This window comes from Bombina bombina, chromosome 5, assembly GCF_027579735.1.
Source record: "Bombina bombina isolate aBomBom1 chromosome 5, aBomBom1.pri, whole genome shotgun sequence".
Classification (NCBI taxonomy): domain Eukaryota; kingdom Metazoa; phylum Chordata; class Amphibia; order Anura; family Bombinatoridae; genus Bombina; species Bombina bombina.
In genome coordinates, this window is record NC_069503.1 from 551827588 (window position 1) to 551849877 (window position 22290).

General features: G+C 42.7%; 1 protein-coding gene across 1 annotated transcript in view; it reads right to left on the reverse strand.

The window, feature by feature from the left end:
• Positions 1-21271: 21271 nt before the first annotated feature.
• The window catches only part of CRTAP (cartilage associated protein), a 601161-nt gene continuing 600142 nt past the window's right edge, over positions 21272-22290 (reverse strand). Inside the window, exon 7 of the mRNA XM_053714506.1 lies at positions 21272-21519. Within this exon, the coding sequence (XP_053570481.1) occupies positions 21469-21519 (51 nt within the window). The 3' untranslated portion in view covers positions 21272-21468. The remainder of the gene's footprint in view (positions 21520-22290) is intronic.

The following is a 22290-nucleotide window of genomic DNA, read 5'->3' on the forward strand; positions in this document are numbered from 1 at the left end:
ATTCTTTCAGGAGGCTGCCGTCCGGCAGTCCCATAAGCCAATCTGATGATGCTTTTAAGCCAAAAAGATAGAGAGGTAGAAGTTGCTTTTTGACCTCTCCTTTTACCAGAATAAACAACAAACAAGGAAGATGTTTGTCTGAAATCCTTTGTAGCATCTAAATAGAATTTTAGAGCACGGACAACGTCCAAATTGTGTAACAAACGTTCCTTCTATGAAACTGGATTCGGACACAAAGAAGGTACAACTATCTCCTGGTTAATATTTTTGTTGGAAACAACCTTCGGAAGAAAACCAGGCTCAGTACGTAAAAACCACCTTATCTGCATGGACCAGATAGGGCGGAGAACACTGCAGAGCAGATAACTCTGAAACTCTTCTAGCAGAAGAAATTGCAACCTAAAACAAAACTTTCCAAGATAATAACTTAATATCTATGGAATGTAAGGGTTCAAACGGAACCCCTTGAAGAACTGAAAGAACTAGATTAAGACTCCAGGGAAGAGTCAAAGGTCTGTAAACAGGCTTGATTCTAACCAGAGCCTGAACAAACGCTTAAACGTCTGGCACAGCTGCCAGCCTTTTGTGAAGTAAAACAGATAAAGCAGAGATCTGTCCCTTCAGAGAACTCGCAGAAAATCCTTTTTCCAAACCTTCTTGTAGAAAGGAAAGAATCTTAGGAATTTTTATCTTGTTCCATGGGAATCCTTTAGATTCACACCCACAGATATATTTTTTCCATATATTATGGTAAATTTTTCTAGTTACAGGCTTTCTAGCCTGAATAAGAGTATCTACTACAGAATCTGAAAACCCACGCTTTGATAAAATCAAGCGTTCAAACTCCAAGCAGTCAGTTGGAGGAAAACCAGATTCGGATGTTCAAATGGACCCTGAATAAGAAGGTCCTGTCTCAAAGGTAGCTTCCATGGTGGAGCCGATGACACATTCACCAGGTCTGCATACCAAGTCCTGCGTGGCCACACAGGAACTATCAAGGTCACCGAAGCCCTCTCCAGATTGATCCTGGCTACGAGCCTGGGAATGAGAGGAAACGGTGGGAATACATAAGCTAGGTTGAAGATCCAAGGTGCTACTATTGTATCCAATAGAGTCGCCTTGGGATCCCTGGATTTGGACCCGTAACAAGGGACCATGAAGTTCTGACGAGAGGCCATCAGAACCAAGTCTGGAATGCCCCATAATTGAGTTATTTGGGCAAAGATTTCCAGATGGAGTTCCCACTCCCCCGGATGCTCCTCCATCGCCAGGGAACTCCTTGTTACCCCCTGATGGTTGATATATGTAACAGTCGTCATGATGACTGATTGAAACCTTATGAATTTGGCCTTTGCTAGTCTAGGCCAATCCTTGAGAGCATTGAATATCGCTCTCAGTTCCATTATGTTTATCGGGAGAAGAGAGTCTTCCCGAAACCATAGACCCTGAGTTTTCAGGGGTTCCAAGACCGCGCCCCAGCCCACCAGACTGGCGTCGGTCGTGACAATGACCTATTCTGGTCTGCGGAAGCTCATTCCCTGTGACAGGTTGTCCAGGGTCAGCCACCAACGGAGTGAATCTCTGGTTATTTGATCTACTTGTATCGTCGGAGACAAGACTGTATAATCCCCATTCCACTGTCTGAGCATGCCCAGGTGCAATGGTCTTAGATGAATTCGTGCAAAAGGAACTATGTCCATTGCCGCAACCATCAACCCTATTACTTCCATGGACTGCGCTATGGAAGGAATAAGAACAGAATGAAGTACCTGACAAGAGCTTAGAAGTTTTGATTTTCTGGCCTCTGTCAGAAAAACCTTCATTTCTAAGGAAACTATTATTGTTCCCAAGAAGGGAACTCTTGTTGACGGGGACAGAGAACTTTTTTCTATGTTCACTTTCCACCTGTGAGATCTGAGAAAGGCTAGGACAATGTCCGTATGAGCCCTTGCTTTTGACAGAGACGACACCTGAATCAGGATGTCGTCCAAGTAAGGTACTACTGCAAAGCCCCTTGGTCTTAGCACCGCTAGAAGGGACCCTAGTACCCTTGTGAAAATCCTTGGAGCAGTGGCTAATCCGAATGGAAGTGCCATAGGTAATGCTTGTCCAGAAAGGCGAACCTTAGGAACCGAAAATGTTCCTTGTGGATAGGAATACGTAGGTACGCATCCTTTAAGTCCACCGTGGTCATGAATTGACCTTCCTGGATGGTAGAAAGGATCGTTCGAATGGTTTCCATTTTGAATGATGAAACCCTTAGAAACTTGTTTAGAATCTTGAGATCTAAAATAGGTCTGAATGTTCCCTCTTATTTGGGAATTATGAACAGGTTGGAGTAAAAACCCATCCCTTGTTCTCCTAATGGAACAGGATGAATCACACCCATGCTTAACAGGTCTTCTACACAGTGTAAGAATGCCTGTTCGAAGATAATTGAGACCCGTGGAACCTTCCTCTTGGGAGTAGTTCCCTGAATTCCAGGAGATAACCTTGAGAAACTATTTCTAGCGCCCAAGGATCCTGAACATCTCTTGCCCCAACCTGAGCAAAGAGAGAAAGTCTGCCCCCCACCAGATCCTTCCCAGATCGGGGGCCAACACTTCATGCTGTTTTGGTAGCAGTGGCAGGTGACTTGGCCTGCTTACCCTTGTTCCAGCCTTGCATCGGCCTCCAGGCTGGCTTGGTTTGAGAAGTATTACCCTCTTGCTTAGAGGGTGTAGAATTTGAGGCTGGTCCGTTTCTGCGAAAGGGACGAAAATTTGGCCTATTTTTAGCCTTAAAAGACCTATCCTGTGGGAGGGCATGGCCCTTTCCCCCAGTGATGTCTGAAATAATCTCTTTCAAGTCAGGGCCAAACAGTGTTTTACCCTTGAAAGGGATGTTAAGCAAAAGCGCTCTGCGCGCCACGATAGCAAACCCTGAATTATTCGCCGCTAATCTAGCTAATTGCAAAGCGGCATCTAAAATAAAAAAGAGTTAGCCAATTTAAGAGCTTGAACTCTGTCCAAAACCTCCTCGTACGAAGATTCTTTATTAAGCGACTTTTCTAGTTCTTCGAACCAGAAACACGCAGCTGTAGTGACAGGAACAATGCATGAAATTGGTTGTAGAAGGTAACCTTGCTGAACAAACATCTTTTTAAGCAAACCCTCTAACCTTTAATCCATAGGATCTTGAAAGCACAACTATCTTCTATAGGAATAGAAGTGCGTTTGTTTAGAGTAGAAACCGCCCCCTCGACCTTGGGGACTGTATGCTATAAGTCCTTTCTGGGGTCGACTTTAGGAAACTAATTTCTTAAATATAGGGGGAGGACAAAGGGTATGCCGGGCCTTTCCCACTCCTTATTTACTATGTCCGCCACCCGCTTGGGTATAGGAAAAACATCGGGGGGCACAGGAACCTCTAGGAACTTGTCCATCTTACCTAATTTCTCTGGAATGACCAAATTGTCACAATCATCCAGAGTAGATAATACCTCCTTAAGTAGTGCGTGGAGATGTTGAAATTTAAATTTAAAAGTTACAATATCAGGTTCTGCTTGTTGAGAAATTTTCCCTGAATCTGAAATTTCTCCCTCAGACAAAACCTCCCTCCTGGCCCCTTCAGATAGGTGTGAGGGTATGTCAGAAAAGATATCATCAGCGTCCTCTTGCTCCTCAGTGTTTAAAACAGAGCAATCACGCTTTCTGATAAGTAGGCATTTTGGAAAAAAATGCATGCAATAGAATTATCCATTACAGCCATTAATTGTTGTATGGTAATAAGTATTGGCGCACTAGATGTACTAGGGGCCTCTTGTGTGGGCAAAACTGGTGTAGACACAGAAGGGGATGATGCAGTACCATGCTTACTCCCCTCATTAGAGGAATCATCTTGGGCAATATATCTATGGCATTATTATCCCTACTTTGTTTGGACATTATGACACAAATATATCACATATATTTAAATGGGGAGACACATTGGCTTTCATACATATAGAACATCGTTATCTGATGGTTCAGACATGTTAAACAGGCTTAAACTTGTTAACAAAGCACAAAAAACGTTTTACAATAAAACAGTTACTGTCCCTTTAAATTTTAAACTGAACACACTTTATTACTGAATATGTGAAAAAGTATGAAGGAATTGTTCAAATTTCACCAAAATTTCACCACAGTAACTTAAAGCCTTAAAAGTATTGCACACCAAATTTGAAAGCTTTAACCCTTAAAATAACGGAACCGGAGCCGTTTTTACATTTAACCCCTATACAGTCCCAGGTATCTGCTTTGCTGAGACCCAACCAAGCCCAGAGGGGAATACGATACCAAATGATGCCTTCTATAAGCTTTTTCAGTGGTTCTTAGCTCCTCACACATGCATCTGCATGCCATGCTTTCCAAAACAACTGCGCATTAGAGGCGCGGAAATGAGGCTCTGTCTATGACTAGAAAAGGCCCCCAGTGAAAAAGGTGTCCAATACAGTGCCTGCCGTTTTTATTAAAACAATCCCCAAGATTTAACAACTATTAAAAGTAATAATCTGCCAAATATACTTAGTAAAGTAATCGTTTTAGCCCAGAAAAATGTCTACCAGTTTTTTAAGCCCTAATGAAGCCCTTTATTCTTTTACTTAAACAAAGAAAATGGCTTACCGGTTCCCATAGGGAAAATGACAGCTTCCAGCATTACCGAGTCTTGTTAGAAATGTGTCATACCTCAAGCAGCAAAAGTCTGCTCACTGCTTCCCCCAACTGAAGTTAATTCCTCTCAACAGTCCTGTGTGGAAACAGCCATCGATTTTAGTAACGGTTGCTAAAATCATTTTCCTCTTACAAACAGAAATCTTCATCTCTTTCCTGTTTCAGAGTAAATAGTACATACCAGCACTATTTTAAAATAACAAACTCTTGATTGAAGAATAAAAACTACATTTAAACACCAAAAAACTCTAAGCCATCTCCGTGGAGATGTTGCCTGTACAACGGCAAAGAGAATGACTGGGGAAGGCGGAGCCTAGGAGGGATCATGTGACCAGCTTTGCTGGGCTCTTTGCCATTTCCTGTTGGGGAAGAGAATATCCCACAAGTAAGGATGACGCCGTGGACCGGACACACCTATGTTGGAGAAATTTCCTTTTCTTCTACAAGATACGAGTCCACGGATTTCATCCTTCCTTGTGGGATACAATACCAAAGCTACAGGACACGGATGAAAGGGAGGGACAAGACAGAGACCTAAACGGAAGGCACCACTGCTTGAAGAACTTTTCTCCCAAAAACAGCCTCAGAAGAAGTATCAAATTTGGAAAATTTGGAAAAAGTATGAAGGAAGGACCAAGTTGCAGCCTTACACATCTGTTCAACAGAAGCATCATTTTTAAAAGCCCATGTGGAAGCCACAGCTCTAGTAGAATGAGCCGTAATCTTTTCAGGAGGCTGCTGTTCAGCAGTCTCGTATGCCAGGCAGATGATGCTTTTCAGCCAAAAAGAAAGAGAGGTAGCCGTAGCTTTTTGACCCCTACGCTTTCCAGAATAAACAATGAATAGAGAAGATGATTGACGGAAATCATTGGTCGCTTGCAAGTAAAACTTCAAAGCACGAACCACATCCAGACGTTCCTTCTTAAAAACAGAATTTATGTTTACCTGATAAATTACTTTCTCCAACGGTGTGTCCGGTCCACGGCGTCATCCTTACTTGTGGGATATTCTCTTCCCCAACAGGAAATGGCAAAGAGCCCAGCAAAGCTGGTCACATGATCCCTCCTAGGCTCCGCCTTCCCCAGTCATTCGACCGACGTAAAGGAGGAATATTTGCATAGGAGAAATCATATGATACCGTGGTGACTGTAGTTAAAGAAAATAAATCATCAGACCTGATTAAAAAACCAGGGCGGGCCGTGGGCCCGACACACCGTTGGAGAAAGTAATTTATCAGGTAAACATAAATTCTGTTTTCTCCAACATAGGTGTGTCCGGTCCACGGCGTCATCCTTACTTGTGGGAACCAATACCAAAGCTTTAGGACACGGATGATGGGAGGGAGCAAATCAGGTCACCTAGATGGAAGGCACCACGGTTTGCAAAACCTTTCTCCCAAAAATAGCCTCAGAAGAAGCAAAAGTATCAAATTTGTAAAATTTGGTAAAAGTGTGCAGTGAAGACCAAGTCGCTGCCTTACATATCTGATCAACAGAAGCCTCGTTCTTAAAGGGCCCATGTGGAAGCCACGGCCCTAGTGGAATGAGCTGTGATTCTTTCAGGAGGCTGCCGTCCGGCAGTCTCATAAGCCAATCTGATGATGCTTTTAAGCCAAAAAGATAGAGAGGTAGAAGTTGCTTTTTGACCTCTCCTTTTACCAGAATAAACAACAAACAAGGAAGATGTTTGTCTGAAATCCTTTGTAGCATCTAAATAGAATTTTAGAGCACGGACAACGTCCAAATTGTGTAATAAACGTTCCTTCTATGAAACTGGATTCAGACACAAAGAAGGTACAACTATCTCCTGGTTAATATTTTTGTTGGAAACAACCTTCGGAATAAAACCAGGCTCAGTACGTAAAACCACCTTATCTGCATGGACCAGATAGGGCGGAGAACACTGCAGAGCAGATAACTCAGAAACTCTTCTAGCGGAAGAAATTGCAACCTAAAACAAAACTTTCCAAGATAATAACTTAATATCTACGGAATGTAAGGGTTCAAACGGAACCCCTTGAAGAACTGAAAGAACTAGATTAAGACTCCAGGGAAGAGTCAAAGGTCTGTAAACAGGCTTGATTCTAACCAGAGCCTGAACAAACGCTTAAACGTCTGGCACAGCTGCCAGCCTTTTGTGAAGTAAAACAGATAAAGCAGAGATCTGTCCCTTCAGAGAACTCGCAGAAAATCCTTTCTACAAACCTTCTTGTAGAAAGGAAAGAATCTTAGGAATTTTTATCTTGTTCCATGGGAATCCTTTAGATTCACACCAACAGATATATTTTTTCCATATATTATGGTAAATTTTTCTAGTTACAGGCTTTCTAGCCTGAATAAGAGTATCTATTACAGAATCTGAAAACCCACGCTTTGAAAAAATCAAGCGTTCAAACTCCAAGCAGTCAGTTGGAGGAAAACCAGATTCGGATGTTCGAATGGACCCTGAATAAGAAGGTCCTGTCTCAAAGGTAGCTTCCATGGTGGAGCCGATGTCACATTCACCAGGTCTGCATACCAAGTCCTGCGTGGCCACACAGGAACTATCAAGGTCACCGAAGCCCTCTCCAGATTGATCCTGGCTACCAGCCTGGGAATGAGAGGAAACGGTGGGAATACATAAGCTAGGTTGAAGATCCAAGGTGCTACTATTGTATCCAATAGAGTCGCCTTGGGATCCCTGGATTTGGACCCGTAACAAGGGACCATGAAGTTCTGACGAGAGGCCATCAGAACCATGTCTGGAATGCCCCATAATTGAGTTATTTGGGCAAAGATTTCCAGATGGAGTTCCCACTCCCCCGGATGCTCCTCCATCGCCAGGGAACTCCTTGTTACCCCCTGATGGTTGATATATGTAACAGTCGTCATGATGTCTGATTGAAACCTTATGAATTTGGCCTTTGCTAGTCGAGGCCAAGCCTTGAGAGCATTGAATATCGCTCTCAGTTCCATTATGTTTATCGGGAGAAGAAAGTCTTCCCGAAACCATAGACCCTGAGTTTTCAGGGGTTCCCAGACCGCGCCCCAGCCCACCAGACTGGCGTCGGTCGTGACAATGACCTATTCTGGTCTGCGGAAGCTCATTCCCTGTGACAGGTTGTCCAGGGTCAGCCACCAACGGAGTGAATCTCTGGTTATTTGATCTACTTGTATCGTCGGAGACAAGTCTGTATAATCCCCATTCCACTGTCTGAGCATGCACAGGTGCAATGGTCTTAGATGAATTCGTGCAAAAGGAACTATGTCCATTGCCGCAACCATCAAACCTATTAATTCCATGGACTGCGCTATGGAAGGAAGAAGAACAGAATGAAGTACCTGACAAGAGCTTAGAAGTTTTGATCTTCTGGCCTCTGTCAGAAAAACCTTCATTTCTAAGGAAACTATTATTGTTCCCAAGAAGGGAACTCTTGTTGACGGGGACAGAGAACTTTTTTCTATGTTCACTTTCCACCTGTGAGATCTGAGAAAGGCTAGGACAATGTCCGTATGAGCCCTTGCTTTTGACAGAGACGACACTTGAATCAGGATGTCGTCCAAGTAAGGTACTACTGCAATGCCCCTTGGTCTTAGCACCGCTAGAAGGGACCCTAGTACCCTTGTGAAAATCCTTGGAGCAGTGGCTAATCCGAATGGAAGTGCCACAGGTAATGCTTGTCCAGAAAGGCGAACCTTAGGAACCGAAAATGTTCCTTGTGGATAGGAATACGTAGGTACGCATCCTTTAAGTCCACCGTGGTCATGAATTGACCTTCCTGGATGGTAGGAAGGATCGTTCGAATGGTTTCCATTTTGAATGATGAAACCCTTAGAAACTTGTTTAGAATCTTGAGATCTAAAATAGGTCTGAATGTTCCCTCTTTTTTGGGAATTATGAACAGGTTGGAGTAAAAACCCATCCCTTGTTCTCCTAATGGAACAGGATGAATCACTCCCATGCTTAACAGGTCTTCTACACAGTGTAAGAATGCCTGTTCGAAGATAATTGAGACCCGTGGAACCTTCCCCTTGGGGGTAGTTCCCTGAATTCCAGGAGATAACCTTGAGAAACTATTTCTAGCGCCCAAGGATCCTGAACATCTCTTGCCCCAGCCTGAGCAAAGAGAGAAAGTCTGCCCCCCACCAGATCCTTCCCAGATCGGGGGCCAACACTTCCTGCTGTTTTGGTAGCAGTGGCAGGTGACTTGGCCTGCTTACCCTTGTTCCAGCCTTGCATCGGCCTCCAGGCTGGCTTGGTTTGAGAAGTATTACCCTCTTGCTTAGAGGGTGTAGAATTTGAGGCTGGTCCGTTTCAGCGAAAGGGACGAAAATTTGGCTTCTTTTTAGCCTTAAAAGACCTATCCAGAGGAAGGGCGTGGCCCTTTCCCCCAGTGATGTCTGAAATAATCTCTTTCAAGTCAGGGCCAAACAGTGTTTTACCCTTGAAAGGGATGTTAAGCAAAAGCGCTCTGCGCGCCACGATAGCAAACCCTGAATTATTCGCCGCTAATCTAGCTAATTGCAAAGCGGCATCTAAAATAAAAAAGAGTTAGCCAATTTAAGAGCTTGAACTCTGTCCAAAACCTCCTCGTACGAAGATTCTTTATTGAGCGACTTTTCTAGTTCTTCGAACCAGAAACACGCAGCTGTAGTGACAGGAACAATGCATGAAATTGGTTGTAGAAGGTAACCTTGCTGAACAAACATCTTTTTAAGCAAACCCTCTAACCTTTAATCCATAGGATCTTGAAAGCACAACTATCTTCTATAGGAATAGAAGTGCGTTTGTTTAGAGTAGAAACCGCCCCCTCGACCTTGGGGACTGTATGCTATAAGTCCTTTCTGGGGTCGACTATAGGAACTAATTTCTTAAATATAGGGGGAGGACAAAAGGTATGCCGGGCCTTTCCCACTCCTTATTTACTATGTCCGCCACCCGCTTGGGTATAGGACAAACATCGGGGGGCACCGGAACCTCTAGGAACTTGTCCATCTTACCTAATTTCTCTGGAATGACCAAATTGTCACAATCATCCAGAGTAGATAATACCTCCTTAAGTAGTGCGTGGAGATGTTGAAATTTAAATTTAAAAGTTACAATATCAGGTTCTGCTTGATGAGAAATTTTCCCTGAATCTGAAATTTCTCCCTCAGACAAAACCTCCCTCCTGGCCCCTTCAGATAGGTGTGAGGGTATGTCAGAACAGATATCATCAGCGTCCTCTTGCTCTTCAGTGTTTAAAACAGAGCAATCACGCTTTCTCTGATAAGTAGGCATTTTGGAAAAAATGCATGCAATAGAATTATCCATTACAGCCATTAATTGTTGTATGGTAATAAGTATTGGCGCACTAGATGTACTAGGGGCCTCTTGTGTGGGCAAAACTGGTGTAGACACAGAAGGGGATGATGCAGTACCATGCTTACTCCCCTCATTAGAGGAATCATCTTGGGCAATATCATATCTATGGCATTATTATCCCTACTTTGTTTGGACATTATGACACAAATATATCACATATATTTAAATGGGGAGACACATTGGCTTTCATACATATAGAACATCGTTATCTGATGGTTCAGACATGTTAAACAGGCTTAAACTTGTTAACAAAGCACAAAAAACGTTTTACAATAAAACCGTTACTGTCCCTTTAAATTTCAAACTGAACACACTTTATTACTGAATATGTGAAAAAGTATGAAGGAATTGTTCAAATTTCACCAAAATTTCACCACAGTAACTTAAAGCCTTAAAAGTATTGCACACCAAATTTGAAAGCTTTAACCCTTAAAATAACGGAACCGGAGCCGTTTTTACATTTAACCCCTATACAGTCCCAGGTATCTGCTTTGCTGAGACCCAACCAAGCCCAGAGGGGAATACGATACCAAATTATGCCTTCTATAAGCTTTTTCAGTGGTTCTTAGCTCCTCACACATGCATCTGCATGCCATGCTTTCCAAAAACAACTGCGCATTAGAGGCGCGAAAATGAGGCTCTGTCTATGACTAGAAAAGGCCCCCAGTGAAAAAGGTGTCCAATACAGTGCCTGCCGTTTTTATTAAAACAATCCCCAAGATTTAACAACTATTAAAAGTAATAATCTGCCAAATATACTTAGTAAAGTAATCGTTTTAGCCCAGAAAAATGTCTACCAGTTTTTTAAGCCCTAATGAAGCCCTTTATTCTTTTACTTAAACAAAGAAAATGGCTTACCGGTTCCCATAGGGAAAATGACAGCTTCCAGCATTACCGAGTCTTGTTAGAAATGTGTCATACCTCAAGCAGCAAAAGTCTGCTCACTGTTTCCCCCAACTGAAGTTAATTCCTCTCAACAGTCCTGTGTGGAAACAGCCATCGATTTTAGTAACGGTTGCTAAAATCATTTTCCTCTTACAAACAGAAATCTTCATCTCTTTCCTGTTTCAGAGTAAATAGTACATACCAGCACTATTTTAAAATAACAAACTCTTGATTGAAGAATAAAAACTACATTTAAAACACCAAAAAACTCTAAGCCATCTCCGTGGAGATGTTGCCTGTACAACGGCAAAGAGAATGACTGGGGAAGGCGGAGCCTAGGAGGGATCATGTGACCAGCTTTGCTGGGCTCTTTGCCATTTCCTGTTGGGGAAGAGAATATCCCACAAGTAAGGATGACGCCGTGGACCGGACACACCTATGTTGGAGAAAGAAGGATTAGGACACAAGGAAGGAACAATAATTTCCTGATTAATATTCTTATTTGAAACAACCTTAGGAAGGAATCCAGGTTTAGTACGCAAAACCACCTCATCAGAATGGAATATAAGATGAGACAAATCACATTGTAACGCAGAAAGCTCAGAAACTCTTCGAGCAGAAGAGATAGCAACCAAAAACAAAACTTTCCAAGATAACAACTTAATATCTATGGAATGCATGGGTTTAAACAGAACCCCTTGAAGAACATTGAGAACTAAATTCAAACTCCATGGCGGAGCAATAGGTTTAAACACAGGCTTGATTCTGATTAAAGCCTGACAAAAAGACTGAACGTCTGGAACATCCGCCAGACGCTTGTGTAGTAAAATTGACAAAGCAGAAATTTGTCCCTTTAAGGAACTAGCCGATAACCCCTTCTCCAATCCTTCTTGGAGAAAGGACAAAATCCTAGGAATCCTAACCCTACTCCATGAGTAGCCCTTGGATTCGTACCAATAAAGATATTTACGCCATATCTTATGGTAAATCTTCCTAGTGACAGGCTTACGTGCCTGAATCAAAGTATCAATGACCGACTCAGAGAATCCCCGCTTAGATAAAATCAAGTGTTCAATCTCCAGGCAGTCAGCTGCAGAGAATTTAGATTTGGATGTTGGAAAGGACCTTGAATGAGAAGATCCTTTCTCAAAGGAAGTTTCCACGGAGGCAGAGAGGACATGTCCACTAGATCCGCATACCAAGTCCTGCGTGGCCACGCAGGTGCTATCAATATTACAGAAGCTCTCTCCTGTTTGATTTGTGCAATCACACGAGGCAGGAGAGGGAACGGTGGAAACACATAAGCTAGGTTGAACGACCAAGGCACTGCAAGAGCATCTATCAGTGCGGCCTGGGGATCCCTTGACCTGGATCTGTAACGTGGAAGCTTGGCATTCTGTCGAGATGCCATCAGATCCAATTCCGGTCTGCCCCATTGACGAATCAATGATGCAAACACCTCCGGATGGAGTTTCCACTCCCCGGATGACTTAGAAAATCCTCTTCCCAGTTCTCTACTCCTGGGATGTAGATCGCTGATAGATGGCAAGAGTGAGCCTCCGCCCATTGGATTATCTTTGATACCTCTATCATCGCTAAAGAACTCCTTGTTCCCCCCGGATGATTGATATATGCCACAGTCGTGATGTTGTCCGACTGGAATCTTATGAATTTGGCCGAAGCCAACTGAGACCACGCCTGAAGCGCATTGAATAGTGCTCTCAGTTCCAGAATATTGATCGGAAGTAGAGACTCCACCTGAGTCCAAACACCCTGAGCCTTCAGGGAATTCCAGACTGCGCCCCATCCCAGAAGGCTGGCGTCTGTTGTCACTATTACCCATGAGGGTCTGCGGAAGCACGTCCCCTGGGACAGATGATCCGGCGACAACCACCAAAGAAGAGAATCTCTGGTCTCTTGATCCATATTTATCTGAGGAGATAAATTTGCATAGTCCCCATTCCACTGTCTGAGCATGCACAGTTGCAGTGGTCTGAGATGAAAGCGAGCAAACGGAATGATGTCCTTTGCCGCTACCATTAATCAAATGACCTCCATACACTGAGCCACTGATGGCCGAGGAATGGACTGAAGTGATCGGCAAGTATTTAGAAGCTTTGATTTTCTGACCTCTGTCAGAAATATTTTCATGTCTACCGAGTCTATCAGAGTCCCCAAGAAGTCCCTAGTCTGTGGAACTAGTGAACTCTTTTCTATGTTCACTTTCCAACCGTGAGTTCTTAGGAACGACAACACGATGTCCGTGTGAATTTTGGCCAGATGATATGTTGACGCCTGGATCAGAATATCATCCAGATAGGGCGCCACTGCTATGCCCCGCGTTCTGAGAACCGCTAGAAGAGACCCTAGTACTCTTGTGAAGATTCTGGGAGCTGTGGCCAACCCGAAGGGAAGGGCCACAAACTAGTAATGTTTGTCCAGAAAGGCAAACCTTAGGAACTGATGATGATCCTTGTGAATAGGAATCATGTATTGACCCTCCTGGATCATTGGTAAGATTGTTCGTATAGTCTCCATCTTGAACGATGGGAATCTAAGAAATTTGTTTAGACATTTGAGATCTAAAATAGGTCTGAAGGTTCCTTCTTTTTTGGGAACCACGAAAAGATTTGAGTAAAACCCCTGTCCCTGTTCCAGTTTGGAACGGGACAAATTACTCCCATGGTATAGAGGTCTTTTACACAGCGTAAGAACGCCTCTCTTTTTATCTGGTCTACAGACAAACGTGAAAGATGAAATCTCCCTCTTGGGAGGAAATCCTTGAATTCCAGTTGATACCCGTGGCTCACAATTTCCAAAGCCCAGGGGTCCTGAACATCCCTTGCCCAAGCCTGCCTCAATGTCAGACATGTTGAACAGACTATTAATAACCACAAAAGTCATTAAACACTTTATTTATTGATTTAAACAATTTTTTGAAAAACGTGTACTGTGCCTTTAAGAAATAAAAAGTACACAATTTTTCCAAACTGCTCCAAAAAACGTTATTAAAGCTTTAAAATTCGCAATTCTTAAGCAAACGTTCCCAAATATATTGCATCCTTAAGATACATTTATGCCTAAAACATGTTAATTTGAACAAACGTAACAAAAAGAACCCTTGCAACTCACCACAGCTCTGCTGTAGCGCCTATCTGCCCTCAGAGTACTATCAACTGACGTAACAACGATCCGGATACTAAATAGTAGTCTGGGCTCAACCGGGGCTAATGCCTGCTTCTATTACAGTCACAGTGAACAGCGCGTCTGAGCGCGAAAAAATAGGCCCCGCCCACCGGGACGACGATGTAAAAAACACAAACAACCGCATGGAGAAGCGGTCTGAGTATAAAACCATGTGGAATCTTTCACCCCTTAACACACAACCTACGGCCGTATTGTCAACCAATAAAAACCGTTAAGCCTCCCAGTGTCTTTCACATTGCTTAAGTCTATAAACAATGATCTTTAGCCCAAATGTCACATAAACATAACGATAGGTTTCTCAGTATCCCTCTTATAACTGGTAACTGCTTAACCCCATTCCCCTGCAGGGAAAAAAATGTCAGCCAGTTTCTGAGCTATCAGGTCTCTTCTGAAAATAAAGGGCTGCACATACCTCAATGCTGCTCATAGCATGAACCGTTCCTCACACTGAAGATTTACCTTGGATTACCTTCAGAAGTTCTGTGGGAACCAACATGGATCTTAGTTACAGGTGCTAAGATCATTCACCTCAGGGCAGAATCTTCTTCCATGTATCCCTGAGCAAAAAATAGTACACACCGGTACCATTTAAAATAAAAAATAGCTTGATTGAAGAAACTAAAACTAACACCTCGCTTTACCGCTTCCTAGTATAACACAGGCAAAGAGAATGACTGGAGGTGGAGGGGAAGGGAGGAGCTATATATATAGAGCTCTGCTGTGGTGCTCTTTGCCACTTCCTGTTAGCAGGAGGATAATATCCCACAAGTAAGGATGAAATCCGTGGACTTGTATCTTGTAGAAGAAAACATAATTTATGCTTACCTGATAAATTCCTTTCTCCTGTAGTGTGATCAGTCCACGGGTCATCATTACTTCTGGGATATTACTCCTCCCCAACAGGAAGTGCAAGAGGATTCACCCAGCAGAGCTGCCATATAGCTCCTCCCCTCTACGTCACCTCCAGTCATTCGACCAAGGACCAACGAGAAAGGAGAAGCCAAAGGGTGTAGTGGTGACTGGAGTATAATTTAAAAAATATTTACCTGCCGTAAAAAACAGGGCGGGCCGTGGACTGATCACACTACAGGAGAAAGGAATTTATCAGGTAAGCATAAATTATGTTTTCTCCTGTTAAGTGTGATCAGTCCACGGGTCATCATTACTTCTGTGATACCAATACCAAAGCAAAAGTACACGGATGACGGGAGGGACAGGCAGGCTCTTTATACAGAAGGAACCACTGCCTGAAGAACCTTTCTCCCAAAAATAGCCTCCAAAGAAGCAAAAGTGTCAAATTTGTAAAATTTGGAAAAAGTATGAAGCGAAGACCAAGTTGCAGCCTTGCAAATCTGTTCAACAGAGGCCTCATTCTTAAAGGCCCAAGTGGAAGCCACAGCTCTAGTGGAATGAGCTGTAATTCTTTCAGGAGGCTGCTGTCCAGCAGTCTCATAAGCTAAACGTATTATGCTACGAAGCCAAAAGGAGAGAGAGGTAGCAGAAGCTTTTTGACCTCTCCTCTGACCAGAGTAAACGACAAACAGGGAAGACGTTTGTCGAAAATCTTTAGTTGCCTGTAAATAAAATTTTAGGGCACGAACTACATCCAGATTGTGCAGAAGTCGTTCCTTCCTTGAAGAAGGATTTGGACACAAGGATGGAACAACAATCTCTTGATTGATATTCCTGTTAGTGACTACCTTAGGTAAGAACCCAGGTTTAGTACGCAGAACTACCTTATCCGAGTGAAAAATCAAATAAGGAGAATCACAATGTAAGGCTGATAACTCAGAGACTCTTCGAGCCGAGGAAATAGCCATTAAAAATAGAACTTTCCAAGATAACAACTTTATATCAATGGAATGAAGGGGTTCAAACGGAACGCCCTGTAAAACGTTAAGAACAAGGTTTAAACTCCATGGCGGAGCAACAGTTTTAAACACAGGCTTAATCCTGGCCAAAGCCTGACAAAAAGCCTGAACGTCTGGAACTTCTGACAGACGTTTGTGCAACAGAATGGACAGAGCTGAGATCTGTCCCTTTAAGGAACTAGCGGATAAACCCTTTTCTAAACCTTCTTGTAGAAAAGACAATATCCTAGGAATCCTAACCTTACTCCAAGAGTAACCTTTGGATTCGCACCAATATAGGTATTTACGCCATATTTTATGGTAAATCTTTCTGGTAACAGGCTTCCTAGCCTGTATTAAGGTATCAATAACTGACTCAGAAAAACCACGTTTTGATAAAATCAAGCGTTCAATTTCCAAGCAGTCAGCTTCAGAGAAGTTAGATTTTGATGTTTGAAAGGACCCTGTATCAGAAGGTCTTGTTTCAGAGGTAGAGACCAAGGTGGACAGGATGACATGTCCACCAGATCTGCATACCAAGTCCTGCGTGGCCATGCAGGCGCTATTAGAATCACTGATGCTCTCTCCTGTTTGATTCTGGCAATCAATCGAGGAAGCATTGGGAAGGGTGGAAACACATAAGCCATCCTGAAGGTCCAAGGTGCTGTCAAGGCATCTATCAGGACCGCTCCCGGATCCCTGGATCTGGACCCGTAACGAGGAAGCTTGGCGTTCTGTCGAGACGCCATGAGATCTATCTCTGGTTTGCCCCAATGTCGAAGTATTTGGGCAAAGACCTCCGGATGAAGTTCCCACTCCCCCGGATGAAAAGTCTGACGACTTAAAAAATCCGCCTCCCAATTCTCCACTCCCGGGATGTGGATTGCTGACAGGTGGCAAGAGTGAGACTCTGCCCAGCGAATTATCTTTGATACTTCCATCATTGCTAGGGAGCTTCTTGTCCCTCCCTGATGGTTGATGTAGGCTACAGTCGTGATGTTGTCCGACTGAAACCTGATGAACCCCCGAGTTGTCAACTGGGGCCAAGCCAGAAGGGCATTGAGAACTGCTCTCAATTCCAGAATGTTTATTGGTAGGAGACTCTCCTCCTGATTCCATTGTCCCTGAGCCTTCAGAGAATTCCAGAAAGCGCCCCAACCTAGTAGGCTGGCGTCTGTTGTTACAATTGTCCAGTCCGGCCTGCTGAATGGCATCCCCCTGGACAGATGTGGCCGAGAAAGCCACCATAGAAGAGAATTTCTGGTCTCTTGATCCAGATTCAGAGAAGGGGACAAGTCTGAGTAATCCCCATTCCACTGACTTAGCATGCACAATTGCAGCGGTCTGAGGTGTAGGCGTGCAAAGGGTACTATGTCCATTGCCGCTACCATTAAGCCGATTACCTCCATGCATTGAGCCACTGACGGGTGTTGAATGGAATGAAGGACACGGCATGCACTTTGAAGTTTTGTTAACCTGTCTTCTGTCAGGTAAATTTTCATTTCTACAGAATCTATAAGAGTCCCCAGGAAGGGAACTCTTGTGAGTGGAAAGAGAGAACTCTTCTTTTCGTTCACCTTCCATCCATGCGACCTTAGAAATGCCAGTACTAACTCTGTATGAGACTTGGCAGTTTGAAAGCTTGAAGCTTGTATCAGAATGTCGTCTAGGTACGGAGCTACCGAAATTCCTCGCGGTCTTAGTACCGCCAGAAGAGCACCCAGAACCTTTGTGAAGATTCTTGGAGCCGTAGCCAATCCGAATGGAAGAGCTACAAACTGGTAATGCCTGTCTAGAAAGGCAAACCTTAGATACCGGTAATGATCTTTGTGGATCGGTATGTGAAGGTAAGCATCTTTTAAATCCACTGTGGTCATGTACTGACCCTTTTGGATCATGGGTAAAATTGTCCGAATAGTCTCCATTTTGAACGATGGAACTCTTAGGAATTTGTTTAGGATCTTTAAATCCAGGATTGGCCTGAAAGTTCCCTCTTTTTTGGGAACCACAAACAGATTTGAGTAAAACCCTTGTCCCTGTTCCGACCGTGGAACTGGATGGATTACTCCCATTAATAAAAGCTCTTGTACGCAGCGTAGAAACGCCTCTTTCTTTATTTGGTTTGTTGACAACCTTGACAGATGAAATCTCTCTCTTGGGGGAGAGTATTTGAAGTCCAGAAGGTATCCCTGAGATATTATCTCTAGCGCCCAGGGATCCTGGGCATCTCTTGCCCAAGCCTGGGCGAAGAGAGAAAGTCTGCCCCCCACTAGATCCGTTCCCGGATCGGGGGCCCTCAATTCATGCTGTTTTAGGGGCAGCAGCAGGTTTCCTGGCCTGCTTGCCCTTGTTCCAGGACTGGTTAGGTCTCCAGCCTTGTCTGTAGCGAGCAACAGATCCTTCTTGTTTTGGAGCAGAGGAAGTTGATGCTGCTCCTGCTTTGAAATTCCGAAAGGAACGAAAATTAGACTGTCTAGCCTTAGGTTTGGCTCTGTCTTGAGGCAGGGCATGGCCTTTACCTCCTGTAATGTCAGCGATAATTTCTTTCAATCCGGGCCCGAATAAGGTCTGCCCTTTGAAAGGTATATTAAGTAATTTAGACTTAGAAGTAACGTCAGCTGACCAGGATTTTAGCCACAGTGCTCTGCGCGCCTGAATGGCGAATCCGGAATTCTTAGCCGTAAGCTTAGTTAAATGTACTACGGCATCTGAAATAAATGAGTTAGCTAACTTAAGAGCTTTAAGCTTGTGTGTAATCTCATCTAATGGAGCTGATTCAAGTGTCTCTTCCAGAGACTCAAACCAAAATGCTGCTGCAGCCATGACAGGCGCAATGCATGCAAGGGGTTGCAATATAAAACCTTGTTGAACAAACATTTTCTTAAGGTAACCCTCTAACTTTTTATCCATTGGATCTGAAAAGGCACAGCTATCCTCCACCGGGATAGTGGTACGCTTAGCTAAAGTAGAAACTGCTCCCTCCACCTTAGGGACCGTTTGCCATAAGTCCCGTGTGGTGGTGTCTATTGGAAACATCTTTCTAAATATCGGAGGGGGTGAGAACGGCACACCGGGTCTATCCCACTCCTTAATAACAATTTCAGTAAGTCTCTTAGGTATAGGAAAAACGTCAGTACTCGACGGTACCGCAAAATATTTATCCAACCTACACATTTTCTCTGGTATTGCAACTGTGTTACAATCATTCAGAGCCGCTAACACCTCCCCTAGTAATACACAGAGGTTTTCCAGCTTAAATTTAAAATTTGAAATATCTGAATCCAATCTGTTTGGATCAGAACCGTCAGCCGCAGAATGAAGCTCTCCGTCCTCATGTTCTGCAAGTTGTGACGCAGTATCTGACATGGCCCTAACATTATCAGCGCACTCTGTTCTCACCCCAGAGTGATCACACTTACCTCTTAGTTCTGGTAATTTAGCCAAAACTTCAGTCATAACAGTAGCCATATCCTGTAATGTGATTTGTAATGGCCGCCCAGATGTACTCGGCGCCACAATATCACGCACCTCCCGAGCGGGAGATGCAGGTACTGACACGTGAGGCGAGTTAGTCGGCATAACTCGTTGTTTGGTGAAATGTGTTCAATTTGTACAGATTGACTTTTATTTAAAGTAGCATCAATGCAGTTAGTACATAAATTTCTATTGGGCTCCACTTTGGCATTAGCACATATAGCACAGATGTCTTCCTCTGAATCAGACATGTTTAACACACTAGCAAATAAACTAGCAACTTGGAAATACTTTTCAAGTAATTTACTATAATATGAAAACGTAATGTGCCTATAAGAAGCACAGAAAGAGTTATGACAGTTGAAAGTTAATAAACTGAAAGGTTATAGCATCAAATCTTTGTAAAAAACACAATTTTAGCAAAGGCTTGTTCCCATTAGCAAAGGATAACAAACCCTGATAGCAGAAAAAAAGTTACAGAAATAAACGTTTTTTATCACAGTCAACTACAATCTCACAGCTCTGCTGTGAGTGATTACCTCCCTCAAAACAAGTTTTGAAGACCCCTGAGTTCTGTAGAGATGAACCGGATCATGCAGGAAATACAATGAGCTTCTGACTGAATTTTTTGATGCTTAGCAAAAGCGCCAAAAAAGGCCCCTCCCCCTCACACACAACAGTGAGAGAGATCAGTTATCTGTCATAAATTAAATAAAACAACTGCCAAGTGGAAAAAAATAGTGCCCAAAATATTTTATTCACCCAGTACCTCAGAAAATGAAACGATTTTACATGCCAGCAAAAAACGTTTAACATAAATTAAGTGTTATTAAAAAGCCTGTTGCTAGTCCCTGCCAATTAGGCTAAAGTCTTATGCACACAGTATAATTCCAGTGAAGTGCCATTCCCCAGAATACTGAAGTGTAAAATATACATACATGACAGCCTGATACCAGTTGCTGCTACTGCATTTAAGGCTGAGTTTACATTATATCGGTATGGCAGAATTTTCTCATCAATTCCATTGTCAGAAAATAATAAGCTGCTACATACCTCTTTGCAGATTAATCTGCCCGCTGTCCCCTGATCTGAAGTTTACCTCTCCTCAGATGGCCGAGAAACAGCAATATGATCTTAACTACGCCGGCTAAAATCATAGTAAAAACTCAGGTAGATTCTTCTTCAAATTCTACCGGAGAAGGAATAACACACTCCGGTGCTATTATAAAATAACAAACTTTTGATTGAAGGTATAAACTAAGTATAATCACCATAGTCCTCTCACACATCCTATCTATTCGTTGGGTGCAAGAGAATGACTGGAGGTGACGTAGAGGGGAGGAGCTATATGGCAGCTCTGCTGGGTGAATCCTCTTGCACTTCCTGTTGGGGAGGAGTAATATCCCAGAAGTAATGATGACCCGTGGACTGATCACACTTAACAGGAGAAATATAACTCATTACTTGTCAAGTCAGTGTAAGCAAGAGCTGAGTGTCTGCGTGCGTTTGCGTGAGTGTGGGTGTGATTTTTTGTGGGTGTGTGTAACGTGTGTGTATATCTCTCTCTCTCTCTCTGTGTGTGTGTGTGTCTGTGTATACGTGTTATAACATTTTTAAGTTTGACTACACTTGAATAAAGTGTGATACATATTAGTCATGTGGTCAAAAATTACACAGTTCAAAGGGGGTAGGGGGGCCTGATCAATGGTTCTGTCAGGGGCCCCAAATTTTCTAGTGGCGGCCATGAGAACATGTTTAGACAGGAAATAGAAATATAGAAATCTAACATTTAAGAGAATGTTTCAATATCAAGAAACAGAGGTTTTTATGGATCTTTATTTTCATGACTTTAGCCCATATTTGAAACTGTCACTTGAGAGAGAAAAAAAAAAAGTAACTGAACCATCATTAAAGTGTTTTTAGTTCATGGACACATTGGATTGTTCTGTTTTATCCAATTCTTTTTAGTCAAGTTTAGATTGGAGATCAGGAAGCAGCAGGGATGAATGTGAACGTCAATATACATTAGAATCCAAGAGTTCATCCAGATATTCTATTACGCCTCCCTAAAATTGTAAAAAATATATAATTATACATGCACAGTTTATTTGAATAAAATAAAAGCATATTTTTTTAATATCTTCAATGCTGAATAAAAAACGTTTTCTTATCACATAGAGACAGATACAAAATCTGCCTTGCAGGAAGGGCACAGAGAAGTTGAAATGTGATAAAGGAAAAAAAAATACAAAATGCATAATAATTTCTTCACTTAAATTAGATTTTGTGCATTCTGAAATTGTATAGTTAGTAGAATAAAGTCAACCTGAGTGAGCCATAACAAAAACATTTGTACATTTTCTTATTGGAAGCAAGGCATTAAATATAGTGTTTCTCAAATCTACTCCTCAAGTATCCCTAACAGGCCATATTTTCAAGATATCAGAGCACAGGTGAAATAATCAGCAGCTGGGTGAGAGCAGGTGAGTAACAATGGTTATTGATAAGATGATTATTATTTAATCTATGCTCTAGTTAAGTAGGGGTATATGAAGGCTGAAATTGAGAAACAATGGATTTAAGTTACAGTGTACTGAAGAGTATAAAATGAATTTGAATAAGTTTCTTTAAGTTTTTTAATATGAACTAGCTGGTTTTGCTCTTTGAAACCATAACCCATTAAATGGGTTGAACTTGCTGGGATATCAATCCCCTTACATTATCACTCTTTATACACACATAAAGCCTCCTTATGTCATCTATTTGTATACCTAGAGGAAGCCCTACTGGAAGTGTTATTTATTCTCCTGGATATGTTTACACAGATTTTCTACAGT